Source organism: Eschrichtius robustus, chromosome 2 (assembly GCF_028021215.1).
Source record: "Eschrichtius robustus isolate mEscRob2 chromosome 2, mEscRob2.pri, whole genome shotgun sequence".
Classification (NCBI taxonomy): Eukaryota; Metazoa; Chordata; class Mammalia; order Artiodactyla; family Eschrichtiidae; genus Eschrichtius; species Eschrichtius robustus.
In genome coordinates this window covers 176,943,962-176,964,364 of record NC_090825.1, presented here as the reverse complement: position 1 = coordinate 176,964,364, position 20,403 = coordinate 176,943,962, and the positions used below count along the sequence as shown (strand labels likewise).

The 20,403-nt window shown below is 55.4% G+C and overlaps 1 protein-coding gene across 4 annotated transcripts; it reads left to right on the top strand.

The window, feature by feature from the left end:
- Positions 1-222: 222 nt before the first annotated feature.
- Positions 223-19,867, top strand: TLE2 (TLE family member 2, transcriptional corepressor). Of its 4 annotated transcripts, XM_068537277.1 has the most exons (21): positions 223-522; positions 600-697; positions 1,076-1,139; positions 1,621-1,665; positions 4,180-4,242; positions 6,333-6,486; positions 6,589-6,665; positions 6,889-7,072; positions 7,416-7,435; positions 8,575-8,682; positions 9,035-9,079; positions 9,655-9,804; positions 11,308-11,446; positions 12,284-12,444; positions 13,529-13,605; positions 14,372-14,621; positions 15,051-15,298; positions 15,428-15,575; positions 17,146-17,296; positions 18,105-18,181; positions 19,572-19,867. In XM_068537277.1, the coding sequence occupies exons 1-21, from the start codon at positions 499-501 to the stop codon at positions 19,677-19,679; spliced, it is 2,391 nt and encodes a 796-aa protein (XP_068393378.1). In that variant the 5' UTR covers positions 223-498; the 3' UTR covers positions 19,680-19,867. The 4 variants fall into 4 exon arrangements, with proteins under 4 accessions (XP_068393378.1, XP_068393376.1, XP_068393375.1 ...); XM_068537275.1 differs by lacking the exon at positions 6,333-6,486 and having other exon boundaries at positions 6,591-6,665; positions 6,892-7,072; XM_068537274.1 differs by lacking the exon at positions 6,333-6,486 and having other exon boundaries at positions 6,591-6,665.
- Positions 19,868-20,403: the final 536 nt, after the last annotated feature.

The window sequence follows — 20,403 nt, the reverse complement described above, 5'->3', positions numbered from 1 at the left end:
GGGCGACGTTTGCGGGGCTGGACACGAGCCTCAGTTTCCCCGCTGGTCCCTGGTGGAAGCGAGGGGGTGGTCCCAAGGCCGCGGCCGCGGTCGCGGGGCTGCACGGGGCGGGTGGGTAGGGGGGCGGCGGCGCCACCTTAAGGCGGCTCTGCCCGCGGCTCCCGGCCGAGCCCCGCCGGAGGGAGGCGGCTCTGCGCGGGGCCCGTCGCCCGCGCCTCTGAAACCGGCCGCCGCTCGCCCGACCTTCTGCGCCGGCCTCGCGCCCCCCGCCCGGCAGGGGCCTCGGCGCCCCTCGGTCCCCGCGACCCCGCGCGCTCGCTCGGGGGGCGGGGGACTCCGGGGTCCCCTGCCCCACGCCGCTGCCCCCTTCTTTCTCGGGCAGCCCCCCACCCCAGCCTCTCCCCCATCCCGCCGCCGCCTCTCCGCCCCCTCTCCGCCCCCGTCCCCATATCGTCAAGCTCAGGCGGCGTGGGAGGGGGGGCCTCCCGAATCGACAGGATGTACCCCCAGGGAAGGCACCCGGTGAGTGGGGGGCCGGGCTGCGGGGGGTAGTGGGGGTCGCGCGTCCGGGAACTCAGACCCCGGCTTCCCACCCCCAGACCCCGCTTCAGTCCGGCCAGCCCTTCAAGTTCTCAATCTTGGAGATCTGCGACCGCATCAAAGAAGAATTCCAGTTTCTTCAGGCTCAGTACCACAGGTGAGGGGGGGAGGGGGCGTCCCGCCCCAGGGGCCCCGGGATCTCACCCGGGGGCTCACCTGGGGGCGAAGGGCGGGGCCCGCTGGGGTGAAGGGGCGGGGCCTCCAGCGTGCAGGGAGGAGGGAGGGGCCCAGGGGCGTGGGGAGGGAGGGCTTCCAGGTAGAATCGCAGGTGAGGAGGACGGATGGTCCAGGGACATTTTGAGCCTGGGAAGGGATGGGGTGGGCCTGGGGGCGGGAGGTGGGGGGTGTGTGTGAGGAAGTGGGGCAGGGGAGAGCCAATCCCATCGCTTTGGAAACTGGCCCAGAAGGAGTCCGTGGGTGTCCCTGCTGGGGGGGCAGGGAGAGTGGGATCCCGATGCCCCAGTCTCCTTCCCAGCCTCAAGCTGGAGTGTGAGAAGTTGGCCAGTGAGAAGACAGAAATGCAGCGACATTATGTCATGGTAAGGCGGGTTGTCAAAACGGGGCGGGGAGGGGGGAAGAGTGGGGAAGAGGGCTTGGCTGTGAGTGGAAACACGTGGGGTGTGAACCCCGACTCTAGTACCACTCTGGGGCAAGTCCTCGGCCTGCTCTGGGCCTCATTTTCCCTCATCTGTAAAGTGGGCTGCTTGGGATTCTAGACTGTCTCTCAGGGCCCTCCCAGCTCTTAAGAACAATAAGGCAAGTATGCCCACTCTCCTCATGGGCATCTCTGAGGGGCTAGGGTACCTGGGTACTGCCCCCTCCCCCACTCCCCTGGGGAGAATGGAGGGGGTTCCTGCTTTCTTCTCTGGGCTCCCCCTCTGGGCCCCCAAGGAGCTGGGAGGCTCTGGGTCCTGCTGTGATCCCCCCCAGTCTGGGGGCTGTTGGAAGACCCAGCATCACCCAGAGCAGCTGGACATCCATGGGCACGGTGGACATTGCCAGACAGCTTTTCCTTTGCAGTACTACGAAATGTCCTACGGGCTCAACATTGAAATGCATAAGCAGGTAACTGTGTGTTGGGGGTAAGGGTGTCCAGTGGGAGGGGGCGGCAGTCTGGAAGTTGTGAGAGGGACCCAGCGCTCCCTCTGCTCCAGGGAACAGAGGTCTTATCCTGAAATCTCTGGGATCAGGGGGCCAGGTTTCAGCCTCATGAAAGGAAAATGAACTTCTGGAGACCTTGTCTACGAGAGAGTCGGGCAGTGGACAGGGGCCAGGCGTCCCTGTCAAGGAAGGCTCGTAGCAGAAGCCAGCAGCCAGGTCAGCCAGGCTGGGGAGGGACTTCTGTCCCAGGAGGGGGACAAATGGACAGTCTTAGAGGTCCCTTTCAGATCAGCACGTCTGACATTTGGAGATGGATCCTGAGGGTCTGAGATGGACCCCAAGGTTCTGTCACTGTTTTGAATGTTTTGAGATTAACCCTAATGATCTGAGGTTCTGAGATTGTCCTCAGCTTCTGAGTGTGATCTCAAGGTTCTGAGTTAGGCCTGAAGGTTCTGCAATTGACTTCAGTTGCCCAAGTTTAACCCCCAGATCCTGAGACCAAGCTCGAGATTTTCTGATGGTTTCTAAGGGCAGGCGAGGATTCTACCACCCATGCACCCTGATGTTTTCTAAGGGGATGAAAGGGACCCCGAGATTCTGAGGTTGAAGGAATCTTGGATTTTGTCCATCCAAATATTAGAATAAACGGGCAGAGCCTAGGGTCTTTCTGGTGGGTGGGAAGAAGTAGGGGTATGCTGGGAGTGCCTGGGGGCACCTGCCTTTGCGTGCTTTTCTGGGTCTCTGGGGGCTCTGCTGCGTCTGGTGTAGGTGGCGGGGGGCTTGTCTGCCTGGAGCATGGTGTGGTCCCATGGGTGCATGAAATAGACCCCCTTACAGGATGGAGGGTAAGGGATAGGGTCCCGGCCCTAGGAGCCTTCGTTCCACCCTCCTGGTAGCAGATGGAAGACACAAACCTCACCCAGATACACACAGCACCCAGCACTCCTGTAACTGAGGCAGAGGCAAAGCACAGGCTGACGAAACACCCCCGTACCCACCTACATGCTTCCCCTCTGTTCAGCCTCTATAGGGCATCACCTGCCCAGCCCCGGTCCCAGATGAAACCTACAAGTAAAACCACACTCTTTGTATCCTATTTCTATCCTCTGACACCAAATATTTCGTTTTTGCTACACCAACCAGTTCTCCAACTCTGACACCAGCTGGGTGTCCTACACATCAGCTCAATCCTAACACACTACCCAGAGACAGTGTAGACCCCACAGGTTCAGGGATCAGCCCCCCAGGACTGCCCCCACTTCAGATGCCTATCGCAAGTCCAGACCTCCTGGGCTTCTGACCCACCAGCTATACATCAAGGTTCCCGCGACCCACTCCTCGGTCTGATAATTTGCTGTAATGGCTCACAGAACTTGAGAAAGCTCTTACTATCACCCTTTCATGATAAAGGATATAACTCAGGAACAGCCAGATGGAAGAGATACACAGGGCAAGGTATGGAGAAGGGCATGGAGCTTCTGTGCCTGCTCCAAGCGCCCCCTCCCAGCACCTCCATGTGTCCACCTACCGGAAGCTCTGGAAACCACTTTAGTTAGGGGTTTTTAGGGAGGCTTCATTACCTAGGCACGATTGATTTCACCACTGGCCATTGGTGATTGACTCAACCTACAGCTCCTGTTGCCTCCCCGGAGGTCAGGGGTTGGGGGTGGGATTGAAAGTTTCATCCCTCTTAATAAACTCACGTGCAGGTGAAACGGAGGTCAGGGGTTGGGGGTGGGATTGACAGTTCCATCCCTCGTAATAAACTCACGTGCAGGTGAAACGGGCTTATTGTGAATAACAAAAGATGCTCCTCTTGCCTCTACTACTCTGAAATCTCTAGGGGTTTAGGAGCTCTGTGCCAGGAACTGGCGCAAAGAGCAAATGTATATTTCTTTCTTTTTTTTTCACTTTTTGTTTTATGTTGGACTCTAGTTGATTAACAATGTTGTGTTCATTTCAGGTGTACAACAAAGTGATTCAGTTATACAATATGCATGTATCTATTCTTTTTCAAATTCTTTTCCCCCAAATGTATATTTCTTATATCACAGCATCACACCCCTGAGTGTGGTGCTCTGGGATCGCCCCTGACTGCAGCCCCAGGGCGCAGGCAAGACCCAGAGAGGGGCCATGCCCGAGAGAGACCTGGGCCCAGCCAGGGCTCAAACTCAAAGCTCCTCGGGGTCCCAGTCTGTGCTGGGCGGCTGCGCAGCTGCTTTCTGGAAATCTCTGTTGAGTGGGTCTGGCGCGTGGTGTATCTGTCTGTCCTGTCTTCCGGCTCAAGGCTGCCCTGGGCATCAGGTGGACGGTGTCCTCGCCAGGCTCTCAGTCTATCCCGGAGCCCGTGCCCCACACTTGCACCTGCGGGTGACAGGCCCCTCACCCCAAGCTTTGCAAAGGCTTGTTATGCCCTGGAGTGGAGGTTCTGGATTGACAGCCTCCCCTCCAAGCCTCCTCCCCATTGCTTCCTGCCAGGCTGAGATTGTGAAGCGCCTCAGTGGTATCTGTGCTCAGATTATCCCCTTCCTGACGCAGGAGGTGAGTGGGTTTGGTGGGGGGATGGGGAGCGGAGCTGGAAGAAGGGTGGGGGAGGGGGTCTGGCTGGATGCCACAGGCACTGGTTCTGCTGGGTGGCCTGGGGGCCTGGGCACTGGCTGGGCTGGGGCCTTAGGGATGGAGGGGGGGGTGTTGGCTGAGGGGGAGGAGGGGGGCTCAAGCCTACAGCCAGGCTGCCTCGGTCCAAGTCCTGGCTGTGTGGCCTTGGGCTAGTGGCTTGCCCTCTCTGTGCCTCTGTCATGAAATTTAGAACAGTTGATACATACAAGGTGGTGAAGATGATGCTGGGTGCTTAGTAAACACCCAATAAAAATTAGTCCTTAGTACTTTGTCCCTATGTTGAGTGAAATAAGCCAGACACAAAAGGACAAATTCTGTCTGATTCCACTCACAGGAGGTCCCTAGAGGAGTCACATCCACAGAGACAGGAAGTAGATGGTGGGGGCCAGGGGCTGGGGGAGGGGGGCGGGGAGTCAGTGTTTCCTGGGGACAGTTTCCTTTTGAGAAGATGAGAAAGTTCTGGAGATGGATGGTGGGGCTGGTCGCAGGACAATGTGAATGTACTTAATGCCACTTAGCTGTGCACTTAAAGGTGGTTAAAAGGGTAACTCTTACCTATTTGTAACCACAATAGTACAAAAGGGTGGAACAGGGCAGATAAAACAGTAGAGTATGAGCACTTCATTGAAACTTAAAAAAATAAAGTTAGCCCTTGTGCAAATGCCCCAAGTTCTTCAGGACCTTTGCATCCCCTGTTCCTGCTTCCATCTGGAGCATCCTGTCTCCAGAGAGACAAGAGGACGGATTCTGACACAGGGTGGATACAGGGGGGCCCTCGCTGTGTTGGGGACCAAAAAAAGGGAAAGGTGCTCCTCTTGGTTTGGACCTCATTGAATCTGAGGTTTCTGGGCTCTTGGGATGGAGTGAGATTCTGTCTGGTCTCAGACTTAGAGATGGTGTCTGAAAGCCCAGGATGGGGACAAGGTGGCCCAGAGTGAGAAAGGCCAAAACCACAGGAAACAGGGTAAAAAGACTTTAAGAAGGAGTGAATTAAGACACACATGTGTGCCCCAGCAAATTCCATGCTTCTAGACTAGGAGTCAGCAAAGTATAGCCCGAGGGCCAAGTTACCGGCCCTTCACTTGTTTTGTAAATAAAGTTTTATTGGCACACAGCCACGCCCACTCATGGTCTTATTGTCTATGGCAGCTTTCCCCATAAAATGGCAGAGTTGAGGAGTTTCCACAGAGACCCTCTGGCCAGCAAAACTGAAAATATTGACTCTCTGGCCCTTTACAGTCAAAATGTACTAATCCCTGGCCTGGACACACTCTCACAGGCATGACCTGTACAGGAGCGCCTGGTTAGCACCCTGACACCTCCTTAGTGGTGTCACACAGCCCAAATCCCCATCCTGGGTAGTTGCAGGTGCACAAGTGGCCTTAGAACACACACAGGAGCAACCAGCCATGTGTGGCCATTTACATTTGTATTAATTTATATTTCTTTTAAAACGTATTACATTAAACTTACATGTAAATTTCTATTAAATTAAATTAAAGGATGCATTCCGTTCCCAGTTGCACCAGCCACATATCAAGTGCCCATGGCCACATGTGGCTTCCGTATCCAACAGTGCAGATTGAGGACATTTTATCACTGCAGGAAGGTGGGGAGAGGAAGGAAGGAGGGTGGGATGAGGGTGGGGTGCACGGGGCCTCTAGAGGCTGCCAATTTGTTATTTTGTGACCTGGGTGGTTGGTACTCGGGTACTGATTTGTACAGTGGTTCTTTACTGGGGGTGACTCTGCCCCCAGGGGACACTGGGTGATGTTGGGGACATCTGTGGTCATCACCCCTGGGGGGGCTCCTGGCATCGAGTGAGTGGGGGCCAAGGGTGCTGCCCCACACCTCACAGTGCCTGGGACGAACGCCCACAGAGGGTGACCCAGCCCCCACGTAAGCAGTGCCGAGGGAGGGACCCTGATGTATAAACCCCGATTTCTAATTATTAGTTTGAACTGCACTTAAATGCTTTGTTTCTTTGTCTGTCTGTTTCATGATTTTGAAAGGAAAGGGAGAGAGGGAGAGAAAGAAACTACAAAGAGCAAGTCAGAAAAGGGGCTTCCCTGGCGGTCCAGTGGTTAGGACTCCACGCTCCCATGGCAGGGGGCACGGGTTCGATCCCTGGTCAGGGAAATAAGATCCCGATGCCAAAAAAAAAAAAGTGAGAGAAGAAGAGGGGCCCCGGAGGGCATGGCCTGGGAGGTGGGGTTGCCGAGCAGATGGGGGGGGGCTCTCCTGAGCGCCCTCCCCCCCGCCACCCCCAGCACCAACAGCAGGTCCTGCAGGCCGTGGAGCGGGCCAAGCAGGTGACCGTGGGGGAGCTGAACAGCCTCATCGGCGTGAGTCTTCCGGCCCCCGCCCCGCCCCGCCGTGGGTGGTGAAGCTGGGGGTGCCGGGTGGGCAGCTGGCCTGGGCTCTGGCCGCCCTGGAGACCCCAAGGGTGCCCTTCTGCCTGGACCCTGCCTGTCCGGGCTCTCTCTCTGTAGCCTCTTGCGGGGGGGGGGGGGGGGGAGGGCACGGTCGGGGCCCCGCCCGCCCCTGGCCCACCCCCCTCCTCTCCAGCAGCAGCAGCTCCAGCCGCTGTCCCACCATGCCCCCCCTGTGCCCCTCACCCCTCGCCCGGCTGGGCTGGTGGGCGGCAGTGCCACGGGGCTGCTGGCCCTGTCGGGAGCCCTGGCCGCCCAGGCTCAGCTGGCCGCGGTCGCCAAGGAGGACCGGGCAGGCGTGGAGGCCGAGGGGTCCAGAGGTGAGTGGACATCACCAGATGCCGCGGGCTGGGGGCACGCAAGGGCCCAAGGAGAGGATAGCAGGACCATCAAACTCATGAAAGGGCCTGCAGGGTCGCGGGTTCAGCTCTATTCCCAGTGGGCTGTGTGTCCTTAGGCAAGTTCTGTCCCTCTCTGGGCATCTATCTGAATGGTGCAGGGAAGGGATTGTCCACCCCTTGCAAGGGTGTTGGAAGGAGAAGGGGGGTTCTGAGCTGGGAAGGGGGCTTTATATACTGTGGAGGGCTCTGCGCTCTGGCACGGTGGGATACAGACCCCTCATTCTTTTTCCTTCTCTCTCTTCACCATGCCCCCGCCTGCCAGTGGAGAGAGCCCCGAGCAGGGTAAGTTGAGGGGCATGGGGGATTTGCCCTCTTGTCTAACATTTGCTTTGTCTTCACATGCGGCTGAAGCTGCTTGTTCTGAGTTGATGGGGGCTCAGAAGGAGACCGCGTCCTGCTTTCTCACTGTGTAGCCTTTTTTTTTGGTGGTGGGAGGGATGCCCATAAGACTAGAGTTTTATTTATTTAAAATTTTCCATCTCTGGCGATTTTTTGCAATTGAATAAATAAATGCATGCCCGGGTAGCATTCCAGCCATCCCTTTGTCATTAATTTATCCCTCATCCACTCCATTTTATCATATACAAGAGTGCTGACCAATAGAAATATCATGTGAGCCCTGTAGGTAATTTTTTTAAACTTGTTTAATTTTGAAATCATTACGGATGCCCAGGAGGTTGCAAAGAAATGTACAAGGAGGTCCCATGCACCCCTCACACAATGATAACATCTTGCAAAACTAAAATACCATATCAAAGCCAGGAAACAGACATGGGTGCAACCCACAGGGCTTATTCCCACTTCACGGTTTTACATGCACTCGTATGTGTGTGTGTGTGTGTGTGTGTGTGTGTGTGTGTGTTTATGCAGTTTCAGTCACACGTTTAGCTTTGTGTAAACCACTGTAAATTTTCTAGTAGGCACATTAAAAAAGTTAATCAGGTGAAATGAATTTCAATAGTAAATTTTATTTAACACAATGCATCTAAAATATTTCAACCTGTAATCAACACAAAACAGTCTGTTTTTTTGTTTTTTGTTGCTTTTTTTGGAGCAGAGAAAGGTTTATTGCAGGGCCATGCAAGGAGACCTGCAAGGTTGGCTCATGCCCCCCACAAAACCCAAACTCCCAACCTAAAACAGTTTTAATGGGATCTTTTCCGTTCTTTTTATTGTACTACGTCTCCAAGATCCGAATGCATTTTGCACTTAGAGCTCATCTCAGTTCGCACTAGTGCCCCCCACAGGGGATCCTGGGCGATGTCTGGGGACATTTGTGGTTGTCATGACCCCACTGAGTCTGCCCTTGGAAGGTCCCTTTTCCCAGATGGGAAGCTTGAGGCACAGATCCTAATAACAGTGAAGGGGATCCTTGGTTTTGGCTGGACCAGGACGCAGTCTGGGGCCCTGTGTCTCTGCAGAGTGCATCCCCCTCACCCCCAGAGAGTGTGGCGGAAGAGGAGCGACCCAGCGGCCCGGGTGGCAATGGGAAGCAGAGAGCCGAGGAGAAGGATCTGTCGGGACCTTATGTGAGTGGGGGGCACACATGGGTGGGCAGACAATGTGGGAGGCGGACCAGCCTGAGAGATTGATTGCCCCTGTGGGTCGAGAGCTGGGAAGGAGGTAAGGATGGCTCCTGGTCTCTGGCTCTTCCCCCACTGCACAGAGGAGTAAAGTGAGGCCACACAGCACCTCTTGGACACTCAGCTCCATCTCCTCCATCCTCCTCCATTGAAGGATTCCCCCCTCCCCCCGGCCTCCCTTGTACTTGAGCAAATGAACCAAGCTCCAGAACCCCAGTCAAACCCTCCTGAAGAGATGTAAGGGGGCGTGGAGGCAGGAGCATGGCCAGGGTGAGCTCTCTCCCCCATGTCCCCCCAGGAGAGTGATGAGGACAAGAGCGATTACAACCTGGTGGTGGACGAGGTGAGTCGGGGTCCAACCTCCTCCCACTCTGACCTCAGGACTAGGAGGTCTGGGCACAGAGCAGGCAGTGGGTTATCTGGGGAGTTGGGGGACCCAGAGGGAGTGGGGGTCCTGGTGTTCCCCTCTCTATGGGATGGCTGGGATGGGGATGGCATGGGGCCAGGGGAAGTAGGAGAAACTGGGGCACCCCAGGCTGACCTCCTCTCCATAGCACAGGTGGGGAAACTGAGACCCAGAGAACCCTGGATGTGGGCAACGGAAGCGGCTTCAAGCCCTGGCTCACGGTCTCACTTTGGGGGAGTGACACCCCCTTCCCCGGCCTCACTTTTCCCCATCTGTTCAATGGGGGAAAACAAAACCAAGCCCATATATAGTCCTTGCTATTTGTGCTTATGTCATTTAACCCATTTTACGGATGAGTCCACTGAGGCTCAGGGAGTTTTCATAATCCTCCCAAGGTGGGTCCTAAGTGCCCAGTCTAGAGGTTGGCGTGGGACATGGGCAGGGTATAGAGAGGGCCTCTCCTTCCCCTGCCACTTCACCCCACCCCCCCCCCATCATCACCTCCAACCCAGGACCAACCCTCCGAGCCCCCCAGCCCAGCAACCACCCCATGTGGAAAGGCACCCATCTGCATCCCTGCCCGTCGGGACCTGGTGGACAGTCCAGCCTCCTTGGCCTCCAGCCTTGGCTCACCGCTCCCCAGAGCCAAGGAGCTCGTCTTGGTAAGGAGTAGGGGAAGCCTTGAAACTCATTTTATTCATCCTGGGGACCTGGAAACAGATTCTACCACATTAGATGTGGGGTGATGAGAAATGAAACAGGCTGTTGTGGTCCAGGATTCCCTTCGTGATTATTTTGCTGCCTTCCTAAAAACCACCTCTACATTAGTCCAGTAATTTTTCCTAAGTGGACTCGCTCTACCGAACCTCAGTAAATCTGAAAAGGCAACTTTGTAAATAATATTAAAAGGCAGCTCACCATCTTATGTGGAAACCAAGTATCTCTTGCAATAAATAGGAAATCCGGTGAAAATAAACACAGTGAAACTATAGAATTGCTGGCTTGGCCAGGCTGATGCCAGCCCTGGGAGTGTTAAGGCCTTGGGGACACACCAGCCCCAACCTGAGATGTGGTCCCTGCAAGAAAAGGTGATCCACATCAGAACAACTCTCTCCTTGGGCCTCCTGATGTTTAATGCCAGCTGTATGGACCACCTAAAAGCACTCCGCCAGGCATTCTCAATTCAGCTCCGTTTGTCCCTGCCCCCAAATCTTCCCCAGACCCCTGCCCTGCCCTTACCAGGGAGACTGTCGGTTTCTAGGCCTCCCCTCCCAGCAGGTTGCTATGGCAACTGCCAAGGTTGGGGCTCCCATCGAATCTCTTGTGCCCTCCTCCCATTCCAAGGAGACAAAGAGGGGGAGGGGCAGTGCTATTCTAACGGAGAAGGCCCCCCTGGTCCCCACGTTGGCACCATCCACTCCCTGTCGTGGGTGTGTGAGTGTGGCTATCACAAAATGTGTGACCTTGTAAAGGAAAGATAGGGTGCAACCCACACAAGACGAGGATGTGAAGTTTCTTGAAAGGCAAAGGAAGCGATGGCAGAAAGCCGAGACAGAGCTTGTTCCTCTGTGAAGGAGGTCCGGCTTCCCCTCTCCTCCAGGGTCCCCATGGGGAGGGACAGCGGTGGGGGAGCTCCTCGTGGGGAGCAAGGGGGTGCCCAGCTATACTGGATGAGGGTCTTGCATCTGGGAGCATACTGTGGTCTCCTGCTTCGAGAGCCCATCCTAGAGTTTGTTCCTTGGCCCTAAAGGATGCGACAGCCTCTAACTTTGTGCATCGCCTTCTCTTGTGATCCCTGTGCGCCCACCATGCCCCAGATGTAGGAATATTCACCATATCCCTTAACCTGTGGTTGCCCTGTGTACCTTATCACACGCATGCGCAGTTCTCCCAAGATTGCCTGGGTTCCCGTGGGCACGCACGTGTGTGCACCCCGTGGGGTGGACGCTCAGGCATCCGCCTGGTGTTCCGATGCGTGCAGATGCTCACACGGGCCCCATGCTCAGGAGGTCGGCTATGGGGCCCGCTCCCCTGGTGTGTGTGCCCTGCATGAGCCCTGGCCTGCTCCAGGTGTACTCCCTCCTCCCACTCACCTTCTGCCCAGATCCTTGGGCTGCAAGGCACCAGGTGCCTGGGGGTGTTCAGCCCTGCCCTTTCTCCCCCAGAACGATCTTCCTGCCGGCACCCCTGCCTCCAAGTCCTGCGACTCCTCCCCGCCCCAGGACGCGTCCACCCCTGGGCCCAGCTCCACCAGTCACCTCCGCCAGCTCGCGGCCAAGCCAGCACCTTCCACGGACAGTATTGGTGAGCACCTGCTGGTGCCTGCCAGGACAGGCCTCCTTTCCGGGGAGTTCTAAAAAATGGTGGGGGGTGGGGGAGGCAGGACGTGTGGATTCCAGCTGGGGCATTGCCTTGCCCTTTCCATGACTTAGAACTAGACACTGCCTCACTCTGGGCCTCCGTTTCTTCATTGTCTTGGCTTGATGGGCGGGGAAACTGAGGCCCAGAGAGGGGAAGTGACTTGCTCGGGGGCTTCAGCCCAGTGCTGGAGAGACAAGCTTTGGAGTTAGACAGGCTTGGGTTTCAGGCCAGCTTTGGACACTCACCGGCTGTGTGACCTCGGGCAAGTGATCAACCTCTCTGAGCCTCACTTTCCCCATCATTAATGTGGGGATGACAGTGCTCCTCTTTTCTGTCTTGTGGCTGGGCTCTGGCTGGTTCTAGAGTCCCAGAAAGAAACTAGCCCTGGAACTTGCCTTCAAGGGGCTCCCAGGTGGTGGGGGAGGAGACCCAGACCCCAAAATTCCCAGCTCTCTGTGATCAGGGCTGGGGTAGAGGAAGGGACCCAAGATGGGCCAGGTTGGAGGCAAGGGGTGGAGTGGGGAGGCTCAAGGATGTTCCTGAGATGTTGCTGGACATTGAGTCTGGGTTTTGAAGGATGAGTAAGAGTTCAACAACTGAAAAAGGAAAAGGAAAGGCTTGTTGGCCAGAGGGAACAGCATCTGTAAATGTCTGGAGATAGGACAGGGTATGATGGATGCTGGGCCAGAGCATGAGAGCCCTGGAGCTCCCCCAAGGCAGTGGAAGGCAGGATCTGGATCCAACGTGTCTGAAGATCTGTCTTTGTCTCTTCTCGTTCAGCCCTGAGGAGTCCCCTTACCCTGTCCAGTCCCTTCACCACATCCTTCAGCCTGGGCTCCCACAGCGCCCTTAATGGGGACCTCTCTGTGCCCAGCTCCTATGTCAGCCTCCACCTGTCCCCCCAGGTCAGCGGCTCTGTGATGTATGGACGCTCCCCCATGGTGAGTCCTCAGGGTGGGAGATGCCAGGAGGTGTGAGCAGGGCCCAGGGGCTGGGAGCTGGGAGGAGAAACCAGGTACACACAGAGAGACCAGGGAATGGGGAAAGGGAGGAAAGTCCTGGCTTGGCAAGTGCATGTGGGAAGACGATCTGAGGGTCTCAGTAGCCCCACAAGCTTAATACAAATAAGCACCTGTGACTGTGGGAAGAGCAACTGTGATTATGTTGCGTTAAGAGAACCAGAGAACCTCAGCCATGGGATGTGAGGGTCCCCTTCAGCCTGGTGTACAGTTGTTTGCCCTGATTTTTAAGGGACTTCGGTGATTCTGGTAGATTGTAGAGGAAGGACTACCCCAGGGAGAGGACTGGAAGTGATGTACCATGGGGAAGAGTTGAAGGAGAGGCATGAGACTCCTGAGCTGGGGCAGGGGGAGGAGACAGGGTCTGCGTGGGCCCCAGAGGGCAGTACTGGGACGGATGCTTGCTAGAGTGAGCCATCCTGAAGTGGGTGTAGATGCCTCCAGAGGGAATAAAATGCCTGTCATTGGAGTTATTCAAGGCCTGAGGCTGGGTGGGCACTTGCACGGGGAGTTGTAGAACAGGGGTCAGCAACGTTTTCTGTAAAGGGCCAGATGGTAAGTATTTTTGGCCTTGCAGACCAGTTGATCCCTATCACAACTACTCAACTCTGCTTTCATAGCTCAAAAGCCACCATAGACAACATATACAGGAATGGATGTGGCTGTGTGCCAATAAAACTTTATTTACAAAAACAAGCAGGGGGCCAGAGTTTGCTGACCCCTGTTCTGTGCACTGGACAGAAGATTCATCAGGATCCTTCCACCTCTGGGGCCATAGGATTCCCCAGCCAGAGACCTTGGGGTTCCCTCATGTGAAAGTCTCCACTTTCCCATCTGTAGGATGGGTAAAGGAAAGGGCATCTCCCCTTTCTTGGGGAGGGGCTGATAAACAAATTGGGGGGGGGTGTTCTCTGATAAACAGAGAGGAATATGGCAAATGAGCATGGGAGAGGGCAGTTGTGGGTTTGAGTCATCCGCCCATGACACCCGGTTGGCGTTTTGGCAGATGGCATTTGAGTCTCATCCACATCTCCGAGGGTCGTCCATCTCTTCCTCCCTGCCGAGCATCCCTGGGGGAAAGCCGTGAGTACCAGGGTGGGGCTCCCTGCCTCCTCTCAGGTGCTTACATTGTGGGGTGGGTGTTGGGCTTCCCTTCTGCCTTTCCAGAAAGTCTCTTCTGTAAGATAATCGGGGCTCCTGGAGTTGCTCTCTGGATAGAGGGTTATGTAACAAGCAAAGCCTACACTAGTGGTTCTCAGCAGGGGGTAGATTTTGTGCTTCCTTACCGCACCCCCCCAACCCCAGGACATTAAGTGATGTCTGGTGATATTTTTGGTTGTCACACCCAAGTGCTTCAAGCCTGTAGTGGGTGGGGGCCAGGAATGCTACTCAACACCCTTCAATGCACAGGACTGCCCCACCCTAGAGAATGACCTGGCCCCAAGATCAGTAGAACTTTCTGCCATGACGGGAATGTTCTACACTTACAGCTGTCCAATCTGATTGCCATCAGCCATCTGTGGCTTTTGAGCACTTGAAATGTGGTCACTGCGACTGAGGAACTGAAATTTTAAATTTCTTTCAATTTAACTGGCCCTGTGGCTGGTGGCTGCTATTGGACTGCGTTCTCTGGAGCTCACAAGGCATCTTCCTGGATCCTCTGTTCCACGGAGATTCACTAAGTGCTTGCTTACCATGCACCAGGCCACGGCCGGACCCCTTCGTCTTCAGTATCACGCTGACCTTTGATCCTGGGGCCCCGTCCCTAAACGCAGGGGGTCACAGGCAGGGGGGGTGAGGGTGGGGACGGTCCCGGCTCCCCGTGCGTCATGCCCCACCTCCCGTCCAGGGCGTACTCCTTCCATGTGTCTGCGGACGGGCAGATGCAGCCGGTGCCCTTCCCTTCTGACGCGCTGGTGGGCGCCGGCATCCCGCGGCACGCGCGGCAGCTGCACACGCTGGCGCACGGCGAGGTGGTCTGCGCGGTCACCATCAGCGGCTCCACGCAGCATGTGTACACGGGCGGCAAGGGCTGTGTGAAGGTGTGGGACGTGGGCCAGCCGGGCGCCAAGACGCCAGTGGCCCAGCTGGACTGCCTGGTGAGGGCGGGGCGGAGCTTGCAGGCCAGCGGGGCGGGGCTTATAGGCCGACCCGGGTGGACCTTACAGGCCACCTAGGGGTGGGGCTATAGGCCAATGGGTGGAGTTTATAGGCCAACCAGGGTGGGGCTTGTTGGCCAATTTGGGGCAGAGCTCTTAGGGCACCCACAGGTGGAGATTATAGCCCAACAGGGTTGGGGCTTATGGGCCAATGGAGTGGAGCTTATGGGCCAACCAGGGGCAGGATTTATAGGCTAATGAGGGTGGAACTTACAGTCCAACAGGATTGGAGATTAAGGCCAATAGGGTGGAGTTTATAGGCCAACCAGGGGCAGAGCTTACAGGCCAACTGGGGTGGCTTCTTCAGCTGGGCTCCGGCAGGCATGGCTGAGGGTCCTACCCCACGCCCTTGCTTCTCTCCCCTCCCAGAACCGGGACAACTACATTCGTTCCTGCAAGCTGCTGCCGGACGGCCGGAGTCTGATAGTGGGTGGTGAGGCCAGCACCTTGTCCATCTGGGACCTGGCGGCCCCCACCCCTCGCATCAAGGCAGAGCTGACCTCCTCGGCGCCCGCCTGCTACGCCCTGGCCGTCAGCCCCGACGCCAAGGTCTGCTTTTCCTGCTGCAGCGACGGCAACATCGTGGTCTGGGACCTGCAGAACCAGACCATGGTCAGGTGGGTGGCCGGTGCCCTGTGACCTCGGGCAAACCCCTGCCGTCTCCCCTTTGTGCTGTGGGAGCGGCCTGGGAGGATGCTGAAACAGCACCACCTCCAGGATGGACACCTGGGCCCTCCTTCCTCCAGGCAATTCCAGGGCCACACGGATGGGGCCAGCTGCATCGACATTTCTGATTACGGCACTCGGCTCTGGACAGGGGGCCTGGACAACACCGTGCGCTGCTGGGACCTGCGGGAGGGCCGCCAGCTGCAGCAGCATGACTTCAGCTCCCAGGTGCTGCATGGGATCTGGCAGAAGGGGGACACAAGCTCTAGGAATTTGGCCTCCCTTCCTCTCCCCCTGAGGCACCCACTTCCAGATGCCGGGCAGGACCAACTACCTGCTCTCTGTGTCCATCTTTCTTGTCCTTGAGACAAATCCACAGACCTTCCTCTTTAATTCTTCAAAGACAGCACAGGGAAGCACAAAGGAGCTGATTCGTATCAAGCTGTGGGGCTACTAAGACCCTCAGATCATCTTCCCAGATGCTCTTGCCAAGCCATTCCTCTGTTCCTTTGTCTCTTGCGTAGCTGGTTTCTCCTCCCAGCCTTCAACCCCTTGACCCTACTGAGAGCTCCTGACCACCGCCCCCTACCAGGACTCATCGTGGGGGAGCTGCTGACCCCAGGGGACAGATAGGAGCCGGACACAGAGAGGTCTCTATTGGGGGTGCTGTGGAAGGCCAGATTGAAGGATGTGGTGAAGGGGTTGGACAGAATCATGGGGCTCCCCAGGGCTGAGCAAAGAGTCAAGGACAGGTCTCAGATACCCTGGACCCAGATCCTGTCTCCCATTGCCTTGGGGGCAGGTTGTGAGCTCCTTGGCCGGTTCTTTAAGACCTCTGTGCTCTAGTCTCACACACACCATGCCCTGTGATACCTCTGGACCTCCCCACTTACTGTTCCCTCTGGCTGACATGCCTTTCCTTTCCTTTCTCCCATTGGTAAACTCCTACACATCCTTCAAAACCCATCTCCAATTTGCCCCCTCCTTGAAATCTGGTGGGCACTAGCCCCCAAACTCTTTCTTTTTTTACCTTCTCTTTAGCTTGAAGCTTCCTTTGATAGGGAAATCAGGGGTGCAGGTGGGTATAGTTGTCCATCCCGTGTCCCCAAAATTTAGATGGGTGGCATACGTATCTGGTGATCCCATGGTGAATATCTCGCATCCCACCGGGCCCTTCTTTATACGGGAACACTTCTGTATGGCCAGGAACGTGTGAAACCTTCCAGGCTTTGCTGTGAATTTATGGTTCTTTCCACACATGTCTCATTTGTCAGTAAGACTTTGAGAGGCTTAGGATGGGTGAGGGCCTTACACCTTTCTGTGCGGTGCTGGGCATGGGGCACAGACTGATGAAGCCACTGCGTACTTTCAAATCAAAGTAAAAATTGGTGTTGGCAAGTGGGGAAAGTTCCAAGTTGGGAGTCAGAAGGCCTGGTCTTTGATGGACTTGCCATGTGACCTTGAGCTGGATGTGGCCTCAGCTTCCCTTCCACCATCTGCTGAAGGGGAGCTACTGTCCTTGCTGGCTTCGCCCCCTCCCTCCCTCCCAGAGCTGTTGTGCGTTCAGAGCAGATAATGGATATGAGGCCCCAGGGTTCCGTGTAATTCTGATTAATATTAATGATTCAACACGCAGTTGCCTGCTGCGCTCCAGGCCCAGGGCCAGCTGCTTCTCCACGCGGGAGCTGCAGCGGGAGAGTGTTGGACATCTCCCCTCCCCGCCTGGCCCCCCAGCTCTGGGCATCCCCCCCACATCCCAAGGGGTTTTTCATCTCGTCTCTTCCCTCTTCACCCCCAGATTTTTTCCCTGGGCCACTGCCCCAACCAGGACTGGCTGGCGGTCGGCATGGAGAGCAGCAACGTGGAGATCCTGCACGTCCGAAAGCCCGAGAAATACCAGCTGCATCTTCACGAGAGCTGTGTGCTCTCCCTCAAATTTGCCTCCTGTGGTGTGTGTCTGCCGGTCTGGGGTGGGGACTCCGCGGCGCTGGGGCAGCGTTGCCAAAACACAACCACAACCAAAAAAACCCACGACAGAAAAAGAGGGTCCCTGGTTTAATCTGAATCTTAGGTAAACAACAAATCATTCCTTACTTGTCCCATTCTAAGTATTGCATGGGACATACTCTAAAGGACAAAGAATTTGTTAGCATAAGTAAGTATATCCCAAGAATTTTGTGGGACATACTTACACTAAACAACACATAATTTATTAGCATAAGTATGTCCCCCAAATACGTGGGACATACTTATACTAAAAAGCAACTAATGTGTTAGTGCAGGTATATCTCAAATATTGCATGGGCTATATTTACACTAAAATTTTTTTTTTTTTTTTTTTTTTTAGTATAGATATATCCCAAGTATTTCATGGAACTTACATATACTTAAAAAAAAAGGCCACACAAACAGAGAATGTACTATATGGGACCCACTGGTACTAAAAATGATGTGTGGTTGATCTCGGAATCAAATGTAACTGGGCACCCTGTTCTTATCTGGCAACATTCTCCTGGGGCTCCCCCTTCTTGAAGGCCAGTTGGAGCCCTTTGGGGTCTTGGCTTCAGTATCTGGAATGTGGGGGGGAAGCTCGAGCATCAGCTAAGGGGCCTCCTGTCCCCCAGAGACGGGCAGAGGTGTGAGAAAGGGAGCGAGAAGAGAGGCCAGACCAGGCTGCCTGGCCTCTGCCTACAGCCCCCAAGCCCTGGCTTCCTCCAGTCTGCCCCGCTCCTGAACTCCCTGCCCTCCTTCCCCCAGGGCGGTGGTTCGTGAGCACCGGGAAAGACAACCTGCTCAATGCCTGGAGGACGCCATATGGAGCCAGCATCTTCCAGGTACTTCGTGTCTGAGGTCCCCATCCCCGCAGGACACCAGGTGCCTGGGGACCCAGTGGGGATTGAACAGGGAAGCGTCCCCACCAGCCACGAGCTACTAAAGCAGAGCGGTCAGCCCAAGGGCCACATCTGTGCACAGCCTGTTTTTGTTTTTAATTGTGATAAAATGTATATAAAAGTTGCCATTTTAACCATTTGTAAGCGCACAGCTCAGTGGCATTAAGCACATTCACACTGTGGCGCAGCCATCCCCACCATCCATCCCCACAACTTTCTCATCTTCCCAAACTGAAACTCTGACCCCATCAAATACTGACTCTCCATCCCGCCCCCCCAGACCCTGGCCCCCACCACCTACTTCCTGTCTCTATGGATTTGATGACTCGTATGAGTGGGATCACACAAGATTTATCCTTTTGTGTCTGGCTTCTCTCACTGAGCATCATGTCCCCAAGGTCCATGAACGTTGTAGCAGGTGTCAGAATCTCCTTCCCTTTTAAGGCTAATATTCCACTGTATGGATGGACCACATTGTGTTTATCCATCACCCGTCGACGGACACTATGGTGGTTTCCACTTTTTGGCTGCTGTGAACGTTCATGTACAAGTTCTCGTGTGCATGCATGTTTTCATTTCTCCTGGGCAGATATCTTGGAGTGGAATTGCTGATAATTGTTTAATCTTTGGAGGAACTGCCAGACTATTTTCCAAATTTTCTATTCCCACTAGCAGTGTGTGAGAGTTCCGATTTCTCCCCATCCTCAACAACACTTGTTCTGTTGTCTTTCTTATAGCCATCCTGCTGGATGTGGAGTGGTTTTTGCATTTTTAAAAGGGCTGTAAAAGAAAAAGGAGATGATGTAACACAGACTGATTTGGTCTCTGGACGTATGGCCAGGGTGCATTTGGACTTAAGTGAGCTTTCAGGTCAAAGCCTAAAAATTCACTATCGGCCCCTTTACAGAAAAAGTTTGCAGAGCGCTGGTGTAGGTCATCCTGCTGTGAGCCTTAGCCCTCTGCTGTGCTGTGTGGCCTCATGCCTGGTGCATACCCTCTCTGAGCTTCCCAGGAAAGGGCAGTTCTCCTGTTCCAGAGAACCGAGGTCTCGCTCTTCCCAGGAGCATTGTCACCTGTCCAGAGGCTCAGCTCCAAAGGACCTTTCTCTGGAAAATGTGTCACCCTCCTTCCCTCCCCCCTGCTAGGCTCCCCACGCTGGGCTCCCCTGAGTCCTGTCTTGGGCCCAGCCTGGACCACAGACTCACCCTTGCGGGCAGTCTTCTTGCCTCTTTGCTCTGAACTTGCAGGTGGTCAGGAGCACGAACCAGACCGTGCTGGCCTTGGCCGTGCCTCACTCTCCCTTCTCTCTCCCCCTTCCCCTCCCTGTCGACAGTCCAAGGAGTCATCCTCCGTGCTGAGCTGTGACATCTCTGGGAATAACAAGTACATCGTGACAGGCTCTGGGGACAAGAAGGCCACCGTGTACGAGGTGGTCTACTGAGACACCACTCTTCCTGCACCCCTGGCCCAACTCCTGAGGGAGGGGCATCCAGGAACCCCTCTCCAGTCCTACTCTGAGCACTAAGTCTCATCTGCTCTCTGGCTGACCCCCTTACGTCCTCCCCTGCTGGATGTGGGACCAGATGTGCAGGGGGACTTTGGGGAAATAAATAAATGTATTTATCACAACTGCCTTTCTGTCTTGGGCTGAGGAGCCAGGAACCTTTGCTCTTTCCGGGCACCGTTCCGGAGGGAAGGCCACTTGCTAGCTGTGTCAGCCTCTTTTTCCTCACCTGGACACTGAAGGAATTCATTCCGCATGAAATGCTGAGGGGTCGACCACAAGAAGTGGGTGTTGTCTTGGGCCGTGTGGCTTCCATTGTGCCATGTAACAAACAGCCCCCAGATCTCAGTTGGTTGAAACAATAGATGTTTATTTCTCACCCGTGCCCGTGTGGCAGGTGGGGCTCGACTCCAAGCAGACACTCAGGGTTCCAGGTGGAGGTTTTACCACCTCAGTGTGTAGCTTTTGAGGCCAACGTAGCAGGGGGGATGCTTTTACATCCTTGGCCCCAAAGCTTCACCTATCTGCTCTACTGCCAGCCCGTGGGACAGACTCACCCCAAGACTCTGCCCATGTACAAAGCGTTAGGGAATATGGTGGAGCACGAAGGTATTTGGGGTGCAGTCATGTTTCCTTTGCGACTCAGTGATAATTCCTAAGA